Consider the following 20,185-nt stretch of genomic DNA (forward strand, 5'->3'; position numbering starts at 1 on the left):
GCCTGCCCAGTCCCTGCTACTATCCTCCCAGAACAAAAATGCCAGAGACATGAAGCCCGCAGCACCGACCATCAGAGCCCCCACCTCCATCAGCATGGTGTCAGGCAGGGGCACTCAATTCTCCGCTGGCCTCAGGCCAGCCTAACGCATTGGCTGGCTTCAGTTCCAAGCCCCGTTCCAAGCTGGCACAGACTCTCTGTTTTGTTTAAGGAAAGGAAAACAGAATAAAACCCAGAAGGCGACATTCGGATTAAAGGGTGCCTATTAAAAACATGTGCAAAATATTCCAGTTGGCAGAAGCAGAGGGGAGGACAGGGGCACATCAACTTTCTCCTGAACTGAAGCGGGCGATGGGCAAAGGTCTACGTAGTGGGTACCACAGGACTTGAGGTCACAGCAGAGAAGCCTGGCTAGTCTGGGCCCTCCCCACCCATGGAGAGCAGGTCTGTCTCCATCTTAAGGATTCCACCCCCCCCCCAACTCCATATCCCCTCCATCTGTCTCTCCCTTGGTGTTCCCTTTCAATGGAGTGTCCTTCCCCATCTATATGACTCTTCCCAGCAAGGCCCAATACAGGTGACATAAGACATTCCCTCATGCAAAGAACTTTCATGCCTAGCCATGTGGGCACTTTCTCATGTGCTACAGGGGTTGGCCCTCTCTAACCCCAGCCTCCGGGTCCTAATTCTAGCCTCTGGGCTTAAGGCAGAGAGCTAAGGCATGCAGAGGAATGAAGGCAAGCTCCTGAAGTCCCAGACCAGTTTACTAAATCAGGAAAACGTGTGTGTGTGTGTGTGATATGCATGTGCCTTGGGGAGCACCTCAGGTGTCAGTTCCCACTTTCCACCTTGTTTGAGTCAGGGTCTTCTGCTCAGCTAGTCTATGGGTTTCCAGGGAGTCTCCAGTCTCTGCCCCCCATCTTCCTGTAGAATGCTACCACATCTGGCACTGCATGGGTTCTTAGGATCTGTATTCAGGTCTTCAGGCTTGCATGGCTGTACCCAGTGAGCCACTTTCCTAAGCACCTGCATGTGTTCTCAAAAGCCCACAGAAGGCTGCAGCTACAGATGGCCTTTAAGAAGTACCTGTCTTGGGCAGCATGGAGCCAGCTGGCTTCTCTTCATTTCAGGAGCTTTTCATCGCTCCTACCACCCAGCCCTGTCCTCTCCCAGCAGAAGGCGGCTCACCCTGCCATAGGCACTCCAGGAAGCTATAAGTAGGCTCCAGCTCTGTGCTGCCCCAGGGCTCTTAGGAGGACCTCGGTTTCATTCCAGCCACACCCTACATGTGTCACTGTGAAGCAGGGAACAACTTACTCAGCAGAGGGATCCAACTGATCCAACTGTCACCTTTCCCTAGCCTGATGCTTCCTTCCTGTTTTCCTCAACCTTTCTGACTTAGACCCTTAGAAAGTTCCAGGTGACCCACCCAGCATGATGTGTGGTAGAAACATGCCCAGCTCACAGCCCCTGCTCTGAGAAACAATAGAGTCAGGGGTTCCCCAGGGCCAGCCTCTGCACCGTGCCCATGCCTTTGGGCCTCATCACCCAGGTCTCTGCACCACTGCTCTGGAGAAGTGGCTTCCTAGTGGCAGGAAGTTCATCTTTCCCTAGACCCAAACTGAGGCCTGGAGCAGGAAAGAAATGAAAGAAGTAACTGGATGTTGTACACTTTCTTTTTGCAAAATAATTATATGATGAGATCTTTAGAAGGCACATCTGTAATTCTGAGATACCCTCACCCTTTTTCTCGAAAGCACTGTACTGGCTAGTTGTATATCAACTCAACAAGCTAGTCATCTGAGAGCAGGCAAACCTTGGCTGAGAAAAATGCTTCTGTAAGATCAGGCTATGGACAACCCAGTAGGACATTTTCTTAATTAGCGATCCCATTGTGGGTGAGGTCATCCCTGGGCTGGTTGTCCTGGGTTCTATGAGAAAGCAGGCTGAGCAAGCCATGAGGAGCAAGCCAGTAAACAGCACCCTTCCATGGTCTCTGCATCAGCTCCTGCCTCCAGGTTTTGAGTTCTTGTCCTGATTTCCCTCAATGATGGAGGCACACAACCCCCTCCTCTAGGCTCACTTCCTCAGCACCACAGGTGAACACAGATGTGAGCAGGCTCTGAAGGTCTATGTATTCTCCTCAGCATGGCTCTATGCACCGTATGGATTCTGCCCTCACATCTATACATACACTGTTTGGATCGAGGAAGCTGAAATACAAAGCCAGTTTCTCGGTTGGCAGCTGTCTGTACAGCTGAGTACAGAGGCTCTCCAATCCACCTAATTTTCTGACATGCGACATGAAAGCTACCACGCTTCTGCCCATGGCTATGAAGAGCAGCCCGTGGGGTACCCTGAAGAGACCCCAGGAAATACCCTGTCCCCACCCTGCTTTTTGTTCATTCCCCCTCCCAGCCTTCTCCCCAGGTCTGAGGGTTGAACGCATCCTGTGAGGAATCCTTAGCAGAGAATTCTGACCCAAGGCCACTGCCACCACCTTCAGACTGGCCTGTGACCGTGATTGGCTTCAAAGATAAGTAGCCAGCACGGTGATACCTGCCTGGTCACAGTGGGGGTGAAATGGTTCTAAAAAAATAAATCTAAAGCAATCCCAAAGCGGGAAGCCCAGAGTCAAGCTCTCAATAGGCCTTTAATGGCTTCTAGTCTCAGTTTGTTTTCAATAACTCAGTCCCTCTGCTATCAGGGATGTGGCCTTCCCTCAGCCAAGCCCCTCAGTCTCATGCTACAAAGATTTAAACTGTATCTCAAAGTCATGTTTTGTTCCACCTACACGTCGGCAAATTTCAAAGGCTCTTCATCTGTCTCCCAATATTCTAGGTGATGAGTTTTATCTGATATCTGCCAAGGTCTTAAAACAAACGGGCACCACAGCCTGTCCAGTGTATGCTGCTCCAAAGTGTTTCACCACGACTGGCTTCTTTTCCTGATCTGAAAAGCAAGTGCTAGTCTTAACCCCACACTCCCAAGCCCGTGAATCCAAACTTAGTTTTTTTTTTTTTTTCCAAACTATAAACCAGAAAAGCAAAAGCTACCTTTGATAAAAACATGGACATCTCATCTGTTTTGAGTCCTTCTGCTGATTCTAGCTCCAAGGACTCCTGCAAAGCCTCCCTCTCCCACGCTGGAGGGACACTAGCAGGCTGGCAGGGTGACCCTCAGAACACTGACTGACCTGCAGTTCAACAGCTGAACATGTTGTGGGAACAGTGGGGTCAGCTGATAGAAACACTGTGAGATAACACAGTAATAATCAAAACATCCAAATGGAGAAACCTTTTCAGAGGAACAGAGGCAGAATGGGAAAGGCAGACAGGCCATGGTTTCAGTGGCATGGAGCACATGTATACACTGCCCTCACAGGGCACCAGACAGACCACGATAAAACAGTTGTGCTAGGCAGTGCGATTGTGGGCACGTTGCTTTCTCCCCAGATTCCTTCTGTGTTGCTGTTTTAATAACAAGTTATTATGAAATGACATACTCAGCTGAAATACCAATGTGTGTCTGAGACAAGCTTCCGAGAGCTGGGCGCCGAGTCTGGGCAGCTGCCTGTGGCTTTGCCCTGAGCCACACACGTGTGTTTGGCTGACCAAGGGCCCTGTCTCCTGGGTCTGAGGTCTGGGAGATTTTCGTTCACTCACGTCTGTCCGCTTCCCAGAGGAAATACGAACCTCAGCATAGACTGTCTCTCCTACAGGCCACTGATCTCAGGTTTCCCTGTTCTGAGGTGACCTAAGGATCACTGTAACCAGAAACGCCGCCGCCGTGGGTTGAGCTCGGCTGATAGTGAAGGAGGAGGCAGGGCTCACCACTGTCCCTTCTCACTGAGGCAATCAGTTGAGTTACAGCCAGGAGTGAGGCACTCTCTGCCTTAAGGATGAATGGTTACTCACCCAAGTTATTGTGTGCGGGGGACATCGGATTTGGGGAGAGGTTTGGAGAACCTGCAAGGTGAGACACAGTTGTAAGACATTGTTGGAATACTCCACAATCAAGCCAGGATCGCTTTCCATGCCACGAGGAAACCCTAGACCAAGCCTTGAGTCTCAGGAGCTTGGGGCTAGCCTCATGAGCTCCCCACTACATATCTAGGTGTGTTGGGGCCCTATCTGTGGAATAGACAGATTGAGTAGGTAGCTTTAGAGGTGACTCAACCACCTACCACCTTAGCACCTAAGCAAAGCTCTAGCAGGCCGAGGTGGGCCCAGCTAGGCCAGCTCACACACCTGCCCTCAGGGAAGACTGACTATTTCCCGAGGAAATGAAAAGACAGGGACCTGGTCCTGCACCGCATGGCCCTGTGCTCTGGAGGGTAGCCTCCGTTCCTCCCACACTGCCCGACTCAGTCTGGCTCTCAGGTACCTGGAAATCGCTTCAGGAAAACTCACAGATATGCCTCAGAACTCCTTCAACTCTGCAACTGATTTTGATCCTTTGTACACGGCAGAAGAGGGCACGTGGGGAAGTCTAATTCTACCCAATTCATGCTCTGATCTTCTCTCTACCCCTAGCTACCAAGAAAATGTGTGTGTGTGTGTGTGTGTGTGTGTGACGGGGGAGGGGGGAGATATCAGGTCTGCCTTTCCAAAGGCCCATGGGCTTTGGAGCATAGTTAGTTATTTATGAATGTCTTACAGCCTCGCCCCACCCCCTGACATCCACCAGACCTTGAGGCTGAGCCCTGAAGCTGCCTTGAGCTGTCCCTAGGGCTCTTTTATTTCATCCCAACAGAGCTCTGAGCTCTGAAAGGGCCAAGAATGGGTCACAGGCTTCCTCTTCTTCCCTGTGATAGCACCTGACTCTGTGGAGATAAAGACCAATTTCAGAGGCCATAACGGGGCTCCGACAGCTTGCTGCATATGCATATCAGCCATGACTTTGGCTGCGGTTTCGGTAAAACTATATTAACATTACTGGGCTTTAATCCCCGCCCCCCCAGTACAAAGTAGAGACATTATCATCTATTGACCTGTATAAATTAAGTAAGATGGTTACATTAAAAATAAACAAACACAAACCACTCTAATGCCAGGATTGGCATACAGAAAGCATTCACTCATTGTTTGTTTCCTATTTTGTGGTGGCTCAAATCATGAAGGTCTAAGGTTAGTCGAAAGGGCACATGTGCTGCCAGGGGAGACCAGAGGGCGACCTGGGTAACCCTCTAACCAGAGGCACCTCCACATCTCACCTGGTAGGAAAGCCAAACCCATGAGCAACTGGACTAGGAGCCAAATGGGTTACTTGGAAGAAAAACAAAGAACAGAGAAAGACGTTCACTCACTCGTGCCTAGGTTGGCTGAGTACACAAATCCTGCCCCCCCTCCACCCCACAGAGCCTTGCAGAGAAAGTGGGAACAGGAGAGGAAACAGAGCATAATGAGACAAAAGAAAGCAGAGGGAACAAGCAGATTGGAGCGAGAGAGAGCATTCGTGGCTGGCCCTTCCCACACACAAGCCATTCTTATTATGGCTACTTCTAACAGTCATTCTACTCACAGAGAAGGGAGGGGGGAGGAAGCAGGCTGGTGAGAAGCCCTGGAGCTGGAGGGAGGCTGCCTAGATGGCTCACTTCCCGTGCCAGCCCTCTGTTGCTGCAAGTCTGCAGCGGTCACTTGGCACAGAGCACAGGAAGGTCGTCCATGCATTCCAGCTGGGTCTGTGCTGCCAGCCACATGCCTGGATGGGTGGGTGGGTGTGTTTTGGGGGAGTGCGCTTGACCGAAAAGTATAACACCCCAGTGACTAGCACACATGTGATCCCTTTTCACCCTTCTGAGGATTGTGCAACCTCTTGCAGTGCCAGCGTGAGGCAGCCCACCATTGTGGGAAGGGAACAGCTGCTGGGCTCCTTACTCCCTCCTCACCCACTATGCAATGCAGAACAGGTCCCATGTGGCAGCTGGGGCTCTGTTCAAGAAGCTGCTGGTTTGGAACCAATTTGGTCCCATAACATATGACATGGGAAACATCTGGGAACATAACAAGAGCAGGAGAGAACTAGCTCTGTCCTTCCCAGCAGAGACACACTGATCGAATTTGGCCACTATATAAAGACAGACGATAGATAGGTAGATAGATAGATAGATAGATAGATAGACAGTTTTTTTTTTTTAAAGAATCTTTGCTGGCCACCAGAAAAGGCTGTTCCTTCATCCATGTTCTCCTCACTGCCCTCCTGCACTGCTTCAAGTGTTCGAGCCCACTTCACACACCTTCTGCCAGCACCCCCCCCCCCCCAGTGGGCTAACACCTGAACATCTGGGATAGACTACTGTCAGTAAAACTACTTTGTGTTCCTACTTCAGAGTATCTTTCACCAGGGACGTACAAGGCACACGAGGGGCGCTACTCTGTAGACACTAGAGAGGGAGAAAGCAGCCAAGCAGAAGGGAGGGACAAGGCGGCAGGCATCACTCACACTACTGACCTGCATCCATGCTGTGGTTCATCTGGTGGTCACTGGTTTCTCCATCTTCACTCAGGTAGCCAGGAGGTGGGGTTTCTAGGGGATAAAAAGGCAGGCAGTTCTATTAAAATGAATGCAAGACCAGGCTCTGGCACTACATTTGGTAGCCAATATATAATGCATTTGTTCCTCCTTTGAGCACCTAGAAGAAAGCTGAGCCTCAAGGGAAAAAGTGTCAGCTCCTGGACTCTGCCATGCTCAGGCCTGTCCACCTCTGCCTCCCAACCTGGATCCTAACACACTGGCTCTCTGAAATCCTTTGCTCTAGGACCATAACTTAACTGACTTGTTGCTGTCCTTCAAAGTCAGGTTGAGAAGGGATGCTTTAGGACGTGCCTACTTTGCCATCTCTGTCCCCTGAGGAGCTGTGGCCTTGAGCCTGTCCCTGGGCATATTGGCTGGTCCCTGCTGTCTTAGGGGACGTGGCTTAACTCCCCAGCGAGAGTGCCATTCAGTGGTGGCTCCCTCAGTGATCTCTTTCTGGGAACTCCTCCGCCTTGCCTTCCCACCCTGTCTTAGCCCTCCACGGTCTGCCATCTGACAGGGAATGGACAACTTACCCCCCCGGAGACCAGTGCTACCTGCAAGGATCTGAGAAGCCAGACAGCTGGCCTCTGCTTGCATGCGTTCTGACCTAAGACACAGGCCACAGCCAACTTCAGTCCAGTAAACCAACCCAGAGTGAAAGCCACATCCAAATTAGAACACTCTAAAAGGAACACAGCTGGATCATTGCCCCAAAAGCAAAAGTTGCCCTGACTGGCCCTAGCGTGGCCAAGCACAGCTTCCCTGGATACCCAGAGTGCTTGGCAGTGATTCACATATTATTTACATGTAAATGAGGGGCTTCTAGAAACACTGGCACTCTAACAATGGAGCACATTCTATTTACTGCCTCAGCTCCCACTCTGCCCAGTCCAAAGCACAAGGTATGTACAGGGCCCCCCGCTGCTTCATCTCACCCTCTGCAGCCCCTACCCTTCGGGGACCCTGCCTGTGTGCCAGCCTTATGGGCTGGGAGGGCGAGGAGAGACACAGTGTTGCTATTTCCGCTTTCAAAATAAATGACGGCACTGAGGCCCTGCAGAAGGGTCACAGGGTCCTCCGTGCCAAGAAAAACATCGTTAGGGGAGCTCCAGCCACCGATCATTCCCGGCAGGGATGCGGTTCAGAATCAGGGCCCAAGAGCCTGCTGTATGCCCACACTATGGAGAAGATGGGAAAACGGCAGCACCCGTGCCTACCTGGAATATTGCTCTGGGGCTCAATGCCAGCGGGGAAGTTAGTGTTCTCGGGGATGGAATGGCTGTAGTCATCCAGCGGGGGGAACTCAGCCGGGATCTCGGTGTGGCGCGGCACCAACACTGGAGGTAGAACTGTCCCCAGGGGAGACACAACAGAGGGAGATGAGTGTCAGTGCACTGAGGCCCCAGCCCCCCAAGGGCATCTGAGACACTCCAAGGGGGAGGACAAGGCCACTCTCACATACCTGGTGTCTCTACTCTCTGATAGTGGTAAGGGTTTACACACACTTCATCCTTCTTCATGTTGAAGGCGAACTCACAGAGCTCCATGGCCCGTAACTCATGGTGGCTGTGCAGGTCAGGCCATCGCCACAGGCGGCAGTAGATAACATGAGGGAGCCCCTTCCGATGGGACACCTGCAACCGCCCATCCAGTGACCTGCCATGGCAAAGAAGGGACAGAAGGTGTGTCAGTTAAGTAGATCTGGATTACCGGCTCCTAAGTCCAGCCCCCAGCAGCTCCTGGGGAGTTCAAGGTTGCTGGCAGACACTCTCAAATTCATTTCTCCCCCAAGACACAGGGGACCAGGACATCTGAGCACCACCGTTCACTGTTCTTGCTGGACAGGGTCCTAGCTCCCAAGAGAAACAAGGAGGCTCACTGAGGGAGGCTGAGGCTTCCTAGGCTGGAAGAGAGGTCTTGCACCCAATAAGCCCCAGAGTTCTCAGAGTAGCAGCTCCCAAGGAAAGAGACCTCCCTTAAACAATCCCAAGCAGATACACATGACATCAGTCTGGCCCCATAGAGGTGACCGCTGGACAGAGTGGAAGCTGAGTATAAGACTACAAGAAGAGGCCGAATGGCCAGGAGAGTTGACCTGGCGGGGAGTCCTGCTCATGTCTAAAAGCGGTAAACAGTTTCTGAGATGTTTAGTGGACTGTGTACATGCACACGTGTGAAAACGACAGGCCCTACGATGAGTCTGGTTGCGTGTGGCCCACGGGTTGGGAGGCAGTGGGGTGTCGAGTATAGTGGAAGAGAGGTAGGGTTGCCCTTTTCACAGGAAGGCTGTCCTAGGAGCCCCGGGTTGGGGGCATGGTGTTTCTAGTAGCTGGGCCAGGTTAGCAGAGAGCCATTGCAAGCTGTCTCTCTATCCCCAGGACACCTATGGGTCTGATTTCAACAGATTTTATGAGTACTTTATAAGAGAGGGGCTGGGCTGGCCAGATGTGTCAACCAGAGCCAACCAGGGTCCAAACAATCTCCAAGCCACTGGCTTGGAATAGGGAGGGACAAAGGTCAGTGCTAGGCTTGGTCACAGTGACTGAGAGCTGCTGACTAAGGGTGTGTGGAAGGATGTAATTACCTCCCTCCCATGAGGCCCAGACCAAGGAGCCCCTACAGCTGAAAACAGTAATTACAGAGCCGGAACAGAGGACAGCCAGAAACTACTCCTTGAGGCACAGGAGAAAGGCAGCCAGATGTGAAATCATAAGACCCAAAGATGTGGCTATGCTCCTGACTATGCCTGGGTACTAAGACCCTCAACTTCCCCATCTGTAAGATGGGGACAGTCTCCCCTCACCTACTAGGAAGCACTTTACAGAGCACTGACTGGGGAGAACTCCTCTCAGTGTTACTGGTGACTACAGTTATTCTCTAAGACAGCCCTAGGCACGGAGGCTGAGCCCCTGTTGAAGAAGAGGGAACAAAAGAATGGTTAGTAGTAGGTGGAGACAGAAAAACCCTCGGCTCCCCTCACTTTCTTCCAAAGCTACTAAATCCCCCAAAGATAAGAGAAGTGGCCACACTGCCTCTTCAGGGTAGGACAGAAGCCCTAACACAAGGTTAGCTGGATGCCATGGCTGCTTCTCCGCTTCTCCGATGGGAAAGCGAGGGACAAGAGAGAGGAGTGGAACTGGAGAGTCCCTCCTGGGCAGTGGGAGGAGATCCTCTTGCTCTCAGAGTAACAATGGGCACTAGGGAGATGATCCAGTTAGCGAAGTGCCTGCATTTTGAGTGTAAGAGCAAGAGTTTAGTTTCCAGAACCGGTGTGAAAAGAGACAGCTTGGGCAGTGCACTGTGGAGTCAGAAGCAGCCAAATCCCCGCCTAGCCTACGTGGTGAGACCAAGGCCAATGAGACCCTGTCTCAAAGAATAAAAGCAAAGCGGACGGCACTTGAGGAACAGCAGCCAAAGCTGTCTTCTGGCCGCCTCAGACATGTAAACATGTGCATAGGTCCCTGCACACATCGGCGTACCTGCACACACAAACCCACACAGGTACATATAGACATGCACAAAGACAAACAGCAGGAAAAAAAAAAGCAAGAGTACTAGCATCATCAAAGCAATGTGCCAACTGACACAAATCCTCAAAACTGACCAGCGCACCAATAGGACCCAACAAAGGCTGTCAACAGTCACATATACATGAGACACTGACTTGCATCAAAGGTCCAAAGACACACCAGCTGAACCTCCCAGAGATCCACACTAAGAAAAATGACCTTCAACCTGCATCTTACACCTGTGTAGAAACTGAGGGTCAAAGAATAAAACTCAAACCAGTGCGGAGCTCTGTGACCAGACAGTGATTTCTCAGCCGCTCCACTGAAAGCATTGTCCATGAAAAGTCAAAGTTTATATATAGATACACTGGGACTCGGGATAGAGGCTTCTGATCGGTACTAAAGCATGAACAGAAAGAGAGGTGACAAGCCAGACGAGAACACTGGCAAAGAATAGATCTCACGGAGGTTCTTTCTAGGATAAAGAATGCCAAAAGCAACCCAACGTTCAAATACCAGGCGAGTCACTTAAACAAACGCTATTTGAAAACCTTAAAGATGGCGAAGATGTTACTAATAAGAAAAGCATAGATTAAAACTACACAAAGGGATGGGAGAGATGTATAGGCACTTAAAATCACTTGACATCCTCTTGCAGAGGACCAGATTTTGGTTCCCAGCACCTACATAGAGGTTCACAAGCATCTGTAACTCTAGTTCCAGAGTCTCTGATGCCTTTTTCTGACCTCCTCATGCACCAGGCACATGCATGGTACACAGACATAAATGCAGGCAAAATACCCATATACATAAAACAAAATGTAACCATATACAACGATACGGCCACCAAACAACTATCAGAACAGCTGTAATTGAAAGGACTGTGTGTGGCACGTGCTGGTAAACGGTGTGGAGCGACTGGGACTCGTGCACATCACACACGGAAAACAGCGATAAAGTGTCTCCGAGAGACAACCGGGGAGTTTCCTTAAAATCCAAAAGCCAAAAGCCAAAGTCTGCCGTGACAGCTTCTTTTCCAGTGGCCGTGATTAAATACTTTGACCAAAACTGTAACGGTCAGTCTTAACTGTCAATCTGAAGAAACCAGAAGAGCCGGGCAGATGGGTTTCTGTTGTCTGTGGAGGATTATCCTGATCCGGTTCACAGAGATGAGAAGAGTAACCCACTCTGGGTAGCACCAATCTCTGGGATGAGATCCTGGACTATTCAAAGGAAAGCATGAGCAAGGCACAGTATTCATCTCCTTCTTCTTCCTGACTGTGTGTGTACTGTGACCAGCTGGCTTGAGCTCCTGCTTCCTGACTTCCCATTGTGATGGGCATCACCCCACTCCTGGTACCAGCTTTCATCTTAGTTAGTTACTCTAAAAAAAAAAAAAAAGTACTCTGAAAAATGCAACTTAAGGAAGAAATGGCTTATTCTGGCTTCCAGAGAACTACAACCCATCATTGCAGAAGACACGGCAGGAGGAAGAAGTCAGCTGGACATTCTGCATCTGTGCTAAAGAAACAGAGTGAACAGGAGGCTAGAACACCTCGGAGCCTACCTTCGGTGGCTTACTTCTTCCAGTGAGATTCTAACCCTGAAGTTTTCATAATCTTCCAGTGCTACAAAAGCTTAGGACCAAGTGTTCAGACACGTGACCCTACAGGGTACATTTCACATCCAAACCATAGGGTCCACCACCTAGTCTGCTTGTAAGCATTCCCCAAGGGAAACAACACAATATATCCACAAATGCACAAACACCTAAGTGCACTGATTCATCCACACAAAGAGTGACTGGCAATTAAAAGATTATTGGCCTTATGGTGCCGTGAGCAGCTTGATCCCATGAGTGAGTGAAACTGGGTTGTTCTTTTTGTGTAGAATTATAACCGCTTACTTTGTTTCTTGATACGGGTATCACTCTAGCATTGGTGACGGCTGGTATGATATAGCCCCTGGGCCAGCCTCAAACTCTTACAACCTCCTAAGTTCTGGGACTACAGGTAGGTATCACCACCATGCCCAGCAAACTGTGGTAGAAACACAAACTAATCCACTCTAGGAGAACAGCTTAGCAGCTGCCCGGGAAGGTAAAGCTTGCGTGGAGGGGTGGGAGGGACAGATTTACCAAGGGCAAGGGAGATATATGAGCAGGATGCCGGTCCTATTTGTTATCTTGATTGTGATGTTTTTATGGACAGATACATGTTGAAATTTACCAGACAGTACACTTTAGGTGTGGGTAGTTTCTTTGTAAATTATACCACAATTCCAGGCGAGAGAAGTGAAGACTTTGGACTTGCCTAAGCCTGGATTTGCTGTCCCTGTGTTCAGCAACTCTATGAACTTGAGCATACCACTCACAACTTCGGCCTTTATGTCTTTGTCTGAAATAGAAGTCCCATCACCAGACTCTTGGGAGGCCTAAGTGACACTTTGTGCAGCCCTGGGAAGAGTGAGAACACATCAGGTATCAGTATCCTACTGCACAGTAACCTACTGTGCCTCCTCCCTGCCTCACTCCCATGCCCGATGCCTGGCTAAGGAATTGGCCTAACCTTCCAGGCTTGGGTGATTCGGGAACGTAGCAGGATCAGCCGCCATGGGACCCCTGTCTTCCTGGTGCCTGTTACCTTCATAGGACTGCTCCAGGCTCACAGCAGGTCACCTCCACCAGCACCAAGCTGTATGGTTCATACGGCAAGTCTTTGGTGTTCCTGGCTCACTGCATCCAACCCCCTATGCCAGCCTGAAGCAAAGGTCAAACAAACCCAGAGCCACACAGGAATCTGTACCAGGGCTGCAGCAAGAAGCCAGCTCTCCCGGCTGGAAGACGATCACTCTCTATAGTTCTTGAGCACATGACCGTCAGTTATCTGATAAGATTTTCAAGAAGTCGTCTGGTCCATGTCCCTGCTTCTAAGCTATAAAATCTACACGCACCCCTAAAATGGCAAACGTATCTCATTCAATTCTTCAGAGACAATCATGGCAACTCCTCCTCAAAGTCTGGGCTGATCCTCCCTCTGTCCCACTCAAAATGCACACCAACACTTACCAAATAGTATGAGTGAACTGGGCGTTCCAGCTGCTGGATTTAACACAGCTGATGTGTCCAGAACACACCCTCCCAAGCCTTGCATGGCTTGGAGCCCATTAAGTAAATCCAGTAATTAAGTCTTCATTCTGAACTCATGTTGCTGTGAGCATGCTCAGTTACAGAGAAGGTTCTCTCTGTAAACCAGGCCTGCCTTCCTCCCAGTGGCCCAAAGTCTGGTGAGAGGCAGTCCCAGGAAGCCACCTTGAGACCTACTCCCCAACTGTGACTGAGTTCTCTTCCCACACCCAGTGTCTTTCTAGTGGTTGACCCCCAAACATCTTTCTCTAACATCTCCCTCCAACTCCCTGGACAGAAGGTTTTAATCTTTAAACATATTCTTCCCCAGCCAAACAATTTCCTGTGGCAGGAAATGAAGCTTCCTCCCATTGGCTCCAAATGAGAACTGTAAAGTGTCCCAAAATGGTGGCGGGAGCCATAGCCAAGGATGCGGACATGCCAGAGGCTGGAGCTGATGGTGAGGATGAAGTCAGCCAGAGTGCTGCCTGGGTGAGAGGGTTGGGCTGGAGCCCACCTCACGCCAATATTACTCCTATCTATGGTCCAGCAACCATGTAGGGGACAGCAAGGGGTCACAGGTCAGGAACAGAAGATACAAACTCCAGAAATACCTCAGTACCCATTCAGCACGGACAAGTACCAGACCCACCGCCATATGAGAAACCAACACAGTAAGCAGCCTTGAACCCCTGCTAACTGCCTAGCTCAGATCTTCAGGGGCTCTCCAAAGGCCACAGAGATTCTGAAAAGCAGAGGCAGACTCAGGCCCAGACCAGCACTGAAAGCATTAGGGTTGGAGGTCACCTTTTGTTACCAAGTGTTCCACCATCTCAAGACCCTACCAGTGTGTATGCATCACCACATCCACGCAGGGCAAGAGCCACTGGACAGTGATGGTCGCTATCAACGGTGCCATCTGAGCCAGTCACCCTGCCCTGTGTCTCTGCCACTCCTTCTACCTCAGGGCACAAGTACTGTCTTGTCCCATGACTGCTCCTGGACGATGGAACGTCAGCAAAGTCACTGTGTACTTCCTCCTGCTCCCCTGTACCTCAGTGAGCACCGTGAAGAGCCAGGCAGCGGCTGCCCCATGGCCTGCTGGGGGATCCGCACGGCTTGTTACACAGCGCTAGCTGACTAATACACTGACTCTGCCATTAGTCTTCTCAGTCAACTTGCAAGCAACCATTCCTTCCTCTTCCGAGAGGCTGACAAACTTTCCTATACCCACAAGTTCACATAAAGCCTGTGTGATCTCAGCTGCACGACCCGAGCAGGCTGCAGCCACTTCACTAGGACTCATCTTTAGTGTGTGGAGAATGACTTTCCTCTGGGCCTGTTAAGTTTTTGAAGTTATCAGCATAGGACAGTCACCCCACAGCCAAGCTCTACATAACTATGGCTTATGCTTCACAGTTTCCCCAACACCCGGTAGGGTCCGGTGTAAAAAGGAGAGGCTCTTGTCCAGCTTGGGTTTGCCAATGGAAACCACACCTTGCCTCACACTTCCCAGTCATACCTGTCCCAGCAGGAACACACATTCATCTGCACAGTGTAACCCCATCACACCTCTGGGTTTCACTGGGCTGCAGAAATCATTACATTTATTTATTTTTCTTGAGTTTTGTATTATATGTGGGTTTTATTTTTTGTCTTTTTTTTCCACTTTTCTGGTCCAAAAAGCAAAGCTAACCTGGAAAAACAGGGAAAGGAAAAAACAAAAAAAAACAAAAATGTGGTGGTGGCTTTTACAGCCCCTTGCATTGGTCCATAGGCAATTGATAGGGGACCTCTCCTTCTGTGGCTCTTGAAGTATTCATATTAGAATTTTCCTTCTATGCAAAGGACTGCCCCAGAAATCCTGGAACCTAGCTTTACCCCCCTCTGGAGAGCTGGACCACACACACACAGACCAGTGTGGCCATAGGGTTGTCCTGAGGGCAGGCTCAAAGTATGGCCTTTCTGGACCAGGAGGAGGATGATCAAGGAGAACTTTGATACTGGCTGTGAATGCAAGAATCAGCTTCCCGTGTTGTGATGCTGTGGACATTGGGGGACCATGCGGTCAGGAGAAAAGTCATTTTCTGTGCCTTGCAAGACATTAAGCAGCCCCCTGGCCTTCTCTCTGAGGTGTCAGAGACATCTTCTTCACAGGAAAATCTAGACACGATGGAACAGCAGAGGGGTCTGCTTCTCTACTCCCCAGAGAGCCCTGGGCTAAGGGTGAGCCTTCAGGGAGGCACAGGTGGGAGGGAGCACAAATCCCAGAGCAGATGCTGTCCCAGAAGTTCTCACTGAATACAAGGACCCTGGGTGTGCTGGGTGGGGAAACTGTTCTTGTTTTCAAGTGAAAACTCTATATGGTGTTAGGTTACATCCAGTGCCATCAACATCAAGGAGAAGAAGGATTTGCTGTCCGACCTGGGTGCTCTGCTCCAAACCCTACTTTCCACAACAGCAAAATAGTCTGTTTGAATCCACAGATGACCTCCTATGGCTCTGATATACAAGTGTCTCTGTCCCCTCTCTCCTCCCTATAAGAAGCAGCAGAATGAATTTTGGACAGGAGGTAGTGGAGGGAAGAGGGAAGGGCAGGAGGAGCAAGAGGAGACTAGGAAGAGAGGAAGAAGGCGGTGACTCATTAGAGCTCTGCTTCAGAGTTTGGCTTTTAACGCGCTGGCTTTCCCTCCACGCACTATGTCCACAAGTGCTCAACTCTTCTGTACCATCAGGACCGCATGATTTTTGAGCTACGGGGGATGCTGCTAGATTGTAAGCTGACTCTGCCGACTGCAAGCTAAGGGAACACAGCCAGGCTAGCAAAGCCATCCAGATGGCCTCGGCTGTGTTGGAAATCTCCTGTGGTAGAAAATGGCCCCCATGGGCTCAGGGACTGGCACTATTGGGAGGTCTGGCTGTGTTGGAGGAAGTGTGCCACTGAGGGTCAGCTTGGAGATTTCAAATGTTCAAGTCAGGCTCACTGTCACTCTCTTCCAGCTGTATGCAAATCCAGATGTAGAACTCTCGGCTACCTTTCCAGCAACCATGCTTGCCTGCATGCCGCCATGTTTCCCGCCATGATGATAATGGACTAAATCTCTGAACTATACGCTAGCCCCCAATTGAATGTTTTCCTTCATAAGAGTTGTCTTGGTCATGGTGTCTCTTCACAGAGATAGAAGCCATACGGTAGCTTGCTTCCAGATTTGTACAGAAGATGGCCCTTTAGTCTTTTAAGAGATAACTCACAGAACATCCAGGATGCTCACAGCCCTTGGCAACCTGATAGACTTATGCTACCAAGAGCCCCTATAGGAAATACCCCAAATCATCCCTCACACTCCAGAGGGGGGTCAGAGATGGGAGTCTCCTGGCCAACTTGTCAATCACTTCCCATCCTACTTGACTCAGGCCTCCCTCTGAGCAGCTCAACTCTCCTTAGACCAACCCCAGGACACACACCTTCCAAAATGCCTTCTGGGAAATGGGTTAAGGGTGTGGCCTGTCACTTGAACAGACTAAAATGAAACACCAGCCTGAATCCTATATAGCCAAAGGATTATCTCTTCCTGTGACCACATGACACAGAGGGCATAAAAGCAGCTTCTCAGACAAAGAGGTGTGCCAGCGTTGGACGTAAAGCTCAACAGGAAAAGAAGGAAGGAGAATGAGGACAAGCCAAGGAATCTATCCACTGTTAGAAGGTCTCAAGCCTTCTTCCTCTGAGAAGAAAGCAGGCTGCAAAGTGGGCCATCCACTCCTGAGGACCTCAAGAATAAAGGCCCGTCTTTGTTCTCTTCAAAACAAGGGTAGGACACTGACAGCCACTTCCCTCTGATCAGGGCCATCCTCAGGTCTTCTCTGCCAGGGAACTTCAATGTCAACTCATTTCACCAAACAAGCAATTCTTCTGACAGGATTCTTAGTCATTCTGTGTTTTGTTGTTGCCATTCCCCACCCCCACCCCCACCCCCACCCCCAAGCTTTCTTCCACGAAGCAGAAACTAGTAAGGGGCTAAATCTCCTCTCGCAGGCCTCCTGCCTCCTTTCCCAGTTCTCCAGCCTCCCACCTCCCTTGGGTTTGCTTGAAACAAGCCATGAATCACTTCCAAGTGTGCGGGCTGCATGCATGGGGGTTGGATTTTCTCTTCTTTCTTTTTTTTCTTTCATTCTTTCTTTCCTCCTTTCCTCCCTCAATGCCTCCCTTCCTCCTCCCACCTTCCTTACAGAGAAGATTCTCACAGCCCATCGGTAGAACGAACAGATTAGGCGGTGACGGTGGTGAACTGGCTTGCCTAGTTCTAGCAAAGCCAACCTTACAGCTCCCAAGGCATAGAGAGAAAAATATAAGGTAGGCATCCGTGACTTAGAGAGGCAGGGTGGGAGGGAGAGGAAAGGAAGGTGGGGGGAGGGAGAGGAAGAGGGGGGGAACAGAGAAGAGGGCAAATGAGGTTTTGTGTTAACTGCAGTTTTGAGTTCCACAGTTATGAGTCAGAAGCCAGAGAGATAACACAGGGTCCCCAGTGCAACAGAGCATGTTAGCCTGTGCTGTGTAACTTGGTGACACTCACACGGAGAGGTGGCCCAGGACAAGGGCTCCCTCAGCTCCTGTTTCACAACGCCCTTAGCAACATCCAAACGATACAGTCAGGAGAGCGACAGTCCTGAGTTCCACCCCGTGTGTTCTTCTATGGCTTCACTCACGCTAAGCCAGCACTCTGCCCACTGAACCACACATGCTCCAAGGCCCTGTTCCCTACTTCAGGCAGAGACCCAAAAGTCTTGAGGAGTCTCCTTCCCCTGCCCCAGTGCCTCATACGTGTGGTCTCCCACTCGGCTAACGTCACGTCCCTGTGGATCCTCTTTGGCCCACATGAAAACGAACGTGGAGCCTCAAGCACGCTAGGGACGCACTCTGCCACTGAGCTAGCTACATGCCCACCTTCCGGTTTCTCAAACCTTCCAAATCAGCTACAGAAATGAGAAATGAGCAAGCATTGAGGAGCTGGAAATAAGATAGAGGAGAGAGATGATCAGTTTAAGATTCCTTTTTTCTTTTCTTTTTTCTTTTTTTCTTTTTTTTTGAGACAGGGTTTCTCTGTGTAGCCCTGGCTGTCCTGGAACTCACTCTGTAGACCAGGCTGGCCTCGAACTCTTGAACTCAGAAATTCACCTGCCTCTGCCTGCCAAGTGCTGGGTTTAAAGGCGTGCGCCACCACCGCCCGGCTATTTTTTTTTTAAAGATTTATTTTATTTATGTATGTTAGTACACTGTAGCTATCTTCAGACACACCAGAAGAGGGCACCAGATCCCATTACAGATGGTTATGAGCCACCATGTAGTTGCTGGAAATTGAACCCAGGACCTCTGGAAGAGCAGTCAGTGTTCTTAACCACTGAGCCATCTCTCCAGCCCCCGGTTTAAGATTCCTTATTTATTTATTACTCGTTTTTGTCAGTGTGTGTGTATCTGCAAGAAGAGCTCACTGAGTCCCTTGAACCGGGATTACAGATTGCACCCGCCTAACCTGGGTGATAGACTGGAAACCCGAATCTCTCCAGCCTTGGAAATGGTAGATTTCCACATGAAGTTAAGTATCACAGAGTTCAGTGAAGGGTTACTTTTGCCTATGGGCGATGTGGTGACCTCACCGCCAACCTTCTATCTCCATGCCACTTCTTTCTGGATCGAAGCTTTTCAGGGAGCAGTTCCCATCCTAAATGGTAGCAAACAAACAAACAAACAAAAAACCCCAAAACAACAACAACAAAAAGCCCTAAGGCCCTCTACATCCCAGGCTTTACAGGACTGGAGGAAATTTCATAGACAACAGGCACTCCTTTCTGTCCAAGAGAACGGACATCCAATAGTAACTAAACCAAAGGCAGATTCAAAGGGGCCCTCTGACCTCTGACAGCAAGGAATACTTCTAACAGGGAGATAAGAGTTCCAAACACAGAGGCCTCCAGCCAGCCAGATGGACAGCCCGTCGGAAGAAGATGACCATGCCATCCTGTGTAAGCTGACCTCCTAGGCTAAACAGATTCTTGGTCAAAGCCCAAGTTTGTGAAGCAGCACCTACTACTGAAAGCAGAGCAACTTCAAGGCAAGGCTCCCTCGCTGGGCTCCAGAACACTACCTATTCCACACTGAGGCCTCCGCAGCATCCGTCCTGTGGCTCATTCTACTCAGCGGCCTTTCCCCATCCTCATCTCTTCCATCTTAAAGTCCCCACTGCCTCCACCATTTGACTTGCCACATCCTCATCTTGCCTCCACCATTTGACTTGGCACTCACGGCCTTGCAGGAGCAGACCACCTACCCATCTGGGCCAGGAGCTCCTGGTGGGCAAGGAGGCCAAGGTGACCTCTTGTACCTAGAGGAAGTGTGGGGCTAATGGGTCATATCTGGTCACAAGTATGCCACGGCCATATTAAAACTCTCAGCCATATTATTAAAACTCAGGAGGCAGGTAGATCTCTGTGAGTTTGAGGCCAGTCTGGTCTATAGAGAGAGTTTCAGGACAGCCAGGGCTACACACAGAAACCCTGTGTCAAAAACAAACAACTCGGTACATAACAAAGCTACATCCATGTCTCAGAAGACGTAGGAGATGCACAGGACTGAAGGCCACCCTGTAGCCATAGACACACAACACAGGCTATCAGCAGAAACGGTCCCTCAACCAGCAACTGGTTGCCCTAACAGAGGATTGACAGATGTGGGTGCTGGTCACCTGAGCAAAGCGGGGCAACAGGGAAATGCTGAGGCTGCAGTTCTTCTGTTTCTTTGTTTTGTTATTGTTTTGTTTCCTTAGTATAAAAAGAGCTTATTGGGGCCTAGAAAAGGGGGACAGCAGAGAGAGGGGGACAGAGAAGGACAGAAAGAGGAGAGAGGAAGAGAGAGAAGGGGAAGAGGCTGGCCAGAGACTCATGGGGAAGTGAGAGAGAGAGAGAGAGAGAGAGAGGGAGGGAGGGAGGGAGGGAGAGGAGAGGAGAGGAGAGGAGAGGAGAGGAGAGGAGAGGAGAGG

At 50.2% G+C, this 20,185-nt stretch overlaps 1 protein-coding gene across 1 annotated transcript in view; it reads right to left on the minus strand.

Moving 5' to 3' along the window:
- Nucleotides 1-20,185, minus strand: part of Smad3 (SMAD family member 3) — a 120,489-nt gene that overhangs the window by 12,389 nt on the left and 87,915 nt on the right. The window contains exons 2-5 of the mRNA XM_028752348.1: nt 7,981-8,174; nt 7,736-7,867; nt 6,453-6,527; nt 3,917-3,967 (exon numbers count right to left, since the gene is read on the minus strand). Of these exons, the coding sequence (XP_028608181.1) occupies nt 3,917-3,967; nt 6,453-6,527; nt 7,736-7,867; nt 7,981-8,174 (452 nt within the window). The remainder of the gene's footprint in view (nt 1-3,916; nt 3,968-6,452; nt 6,528-7,735; nt 7,868-7,980; nt 8,175-20,185) is intronic.

Source organism: Grammomys surdaster, unplaced genomic scaffold, assembly GCF_004785775.1.
Source record: "Grammomys surdaster isolate TR1022 unplaced genomic scaffold, NIH_TR_1.0 125896, whole genome shotgun sequence".
NCBI lineage: Eukaryota > Metazoa > Chordata > Mammalia > Rodentia > Muridae > Grammomys > Grammomys surdaster.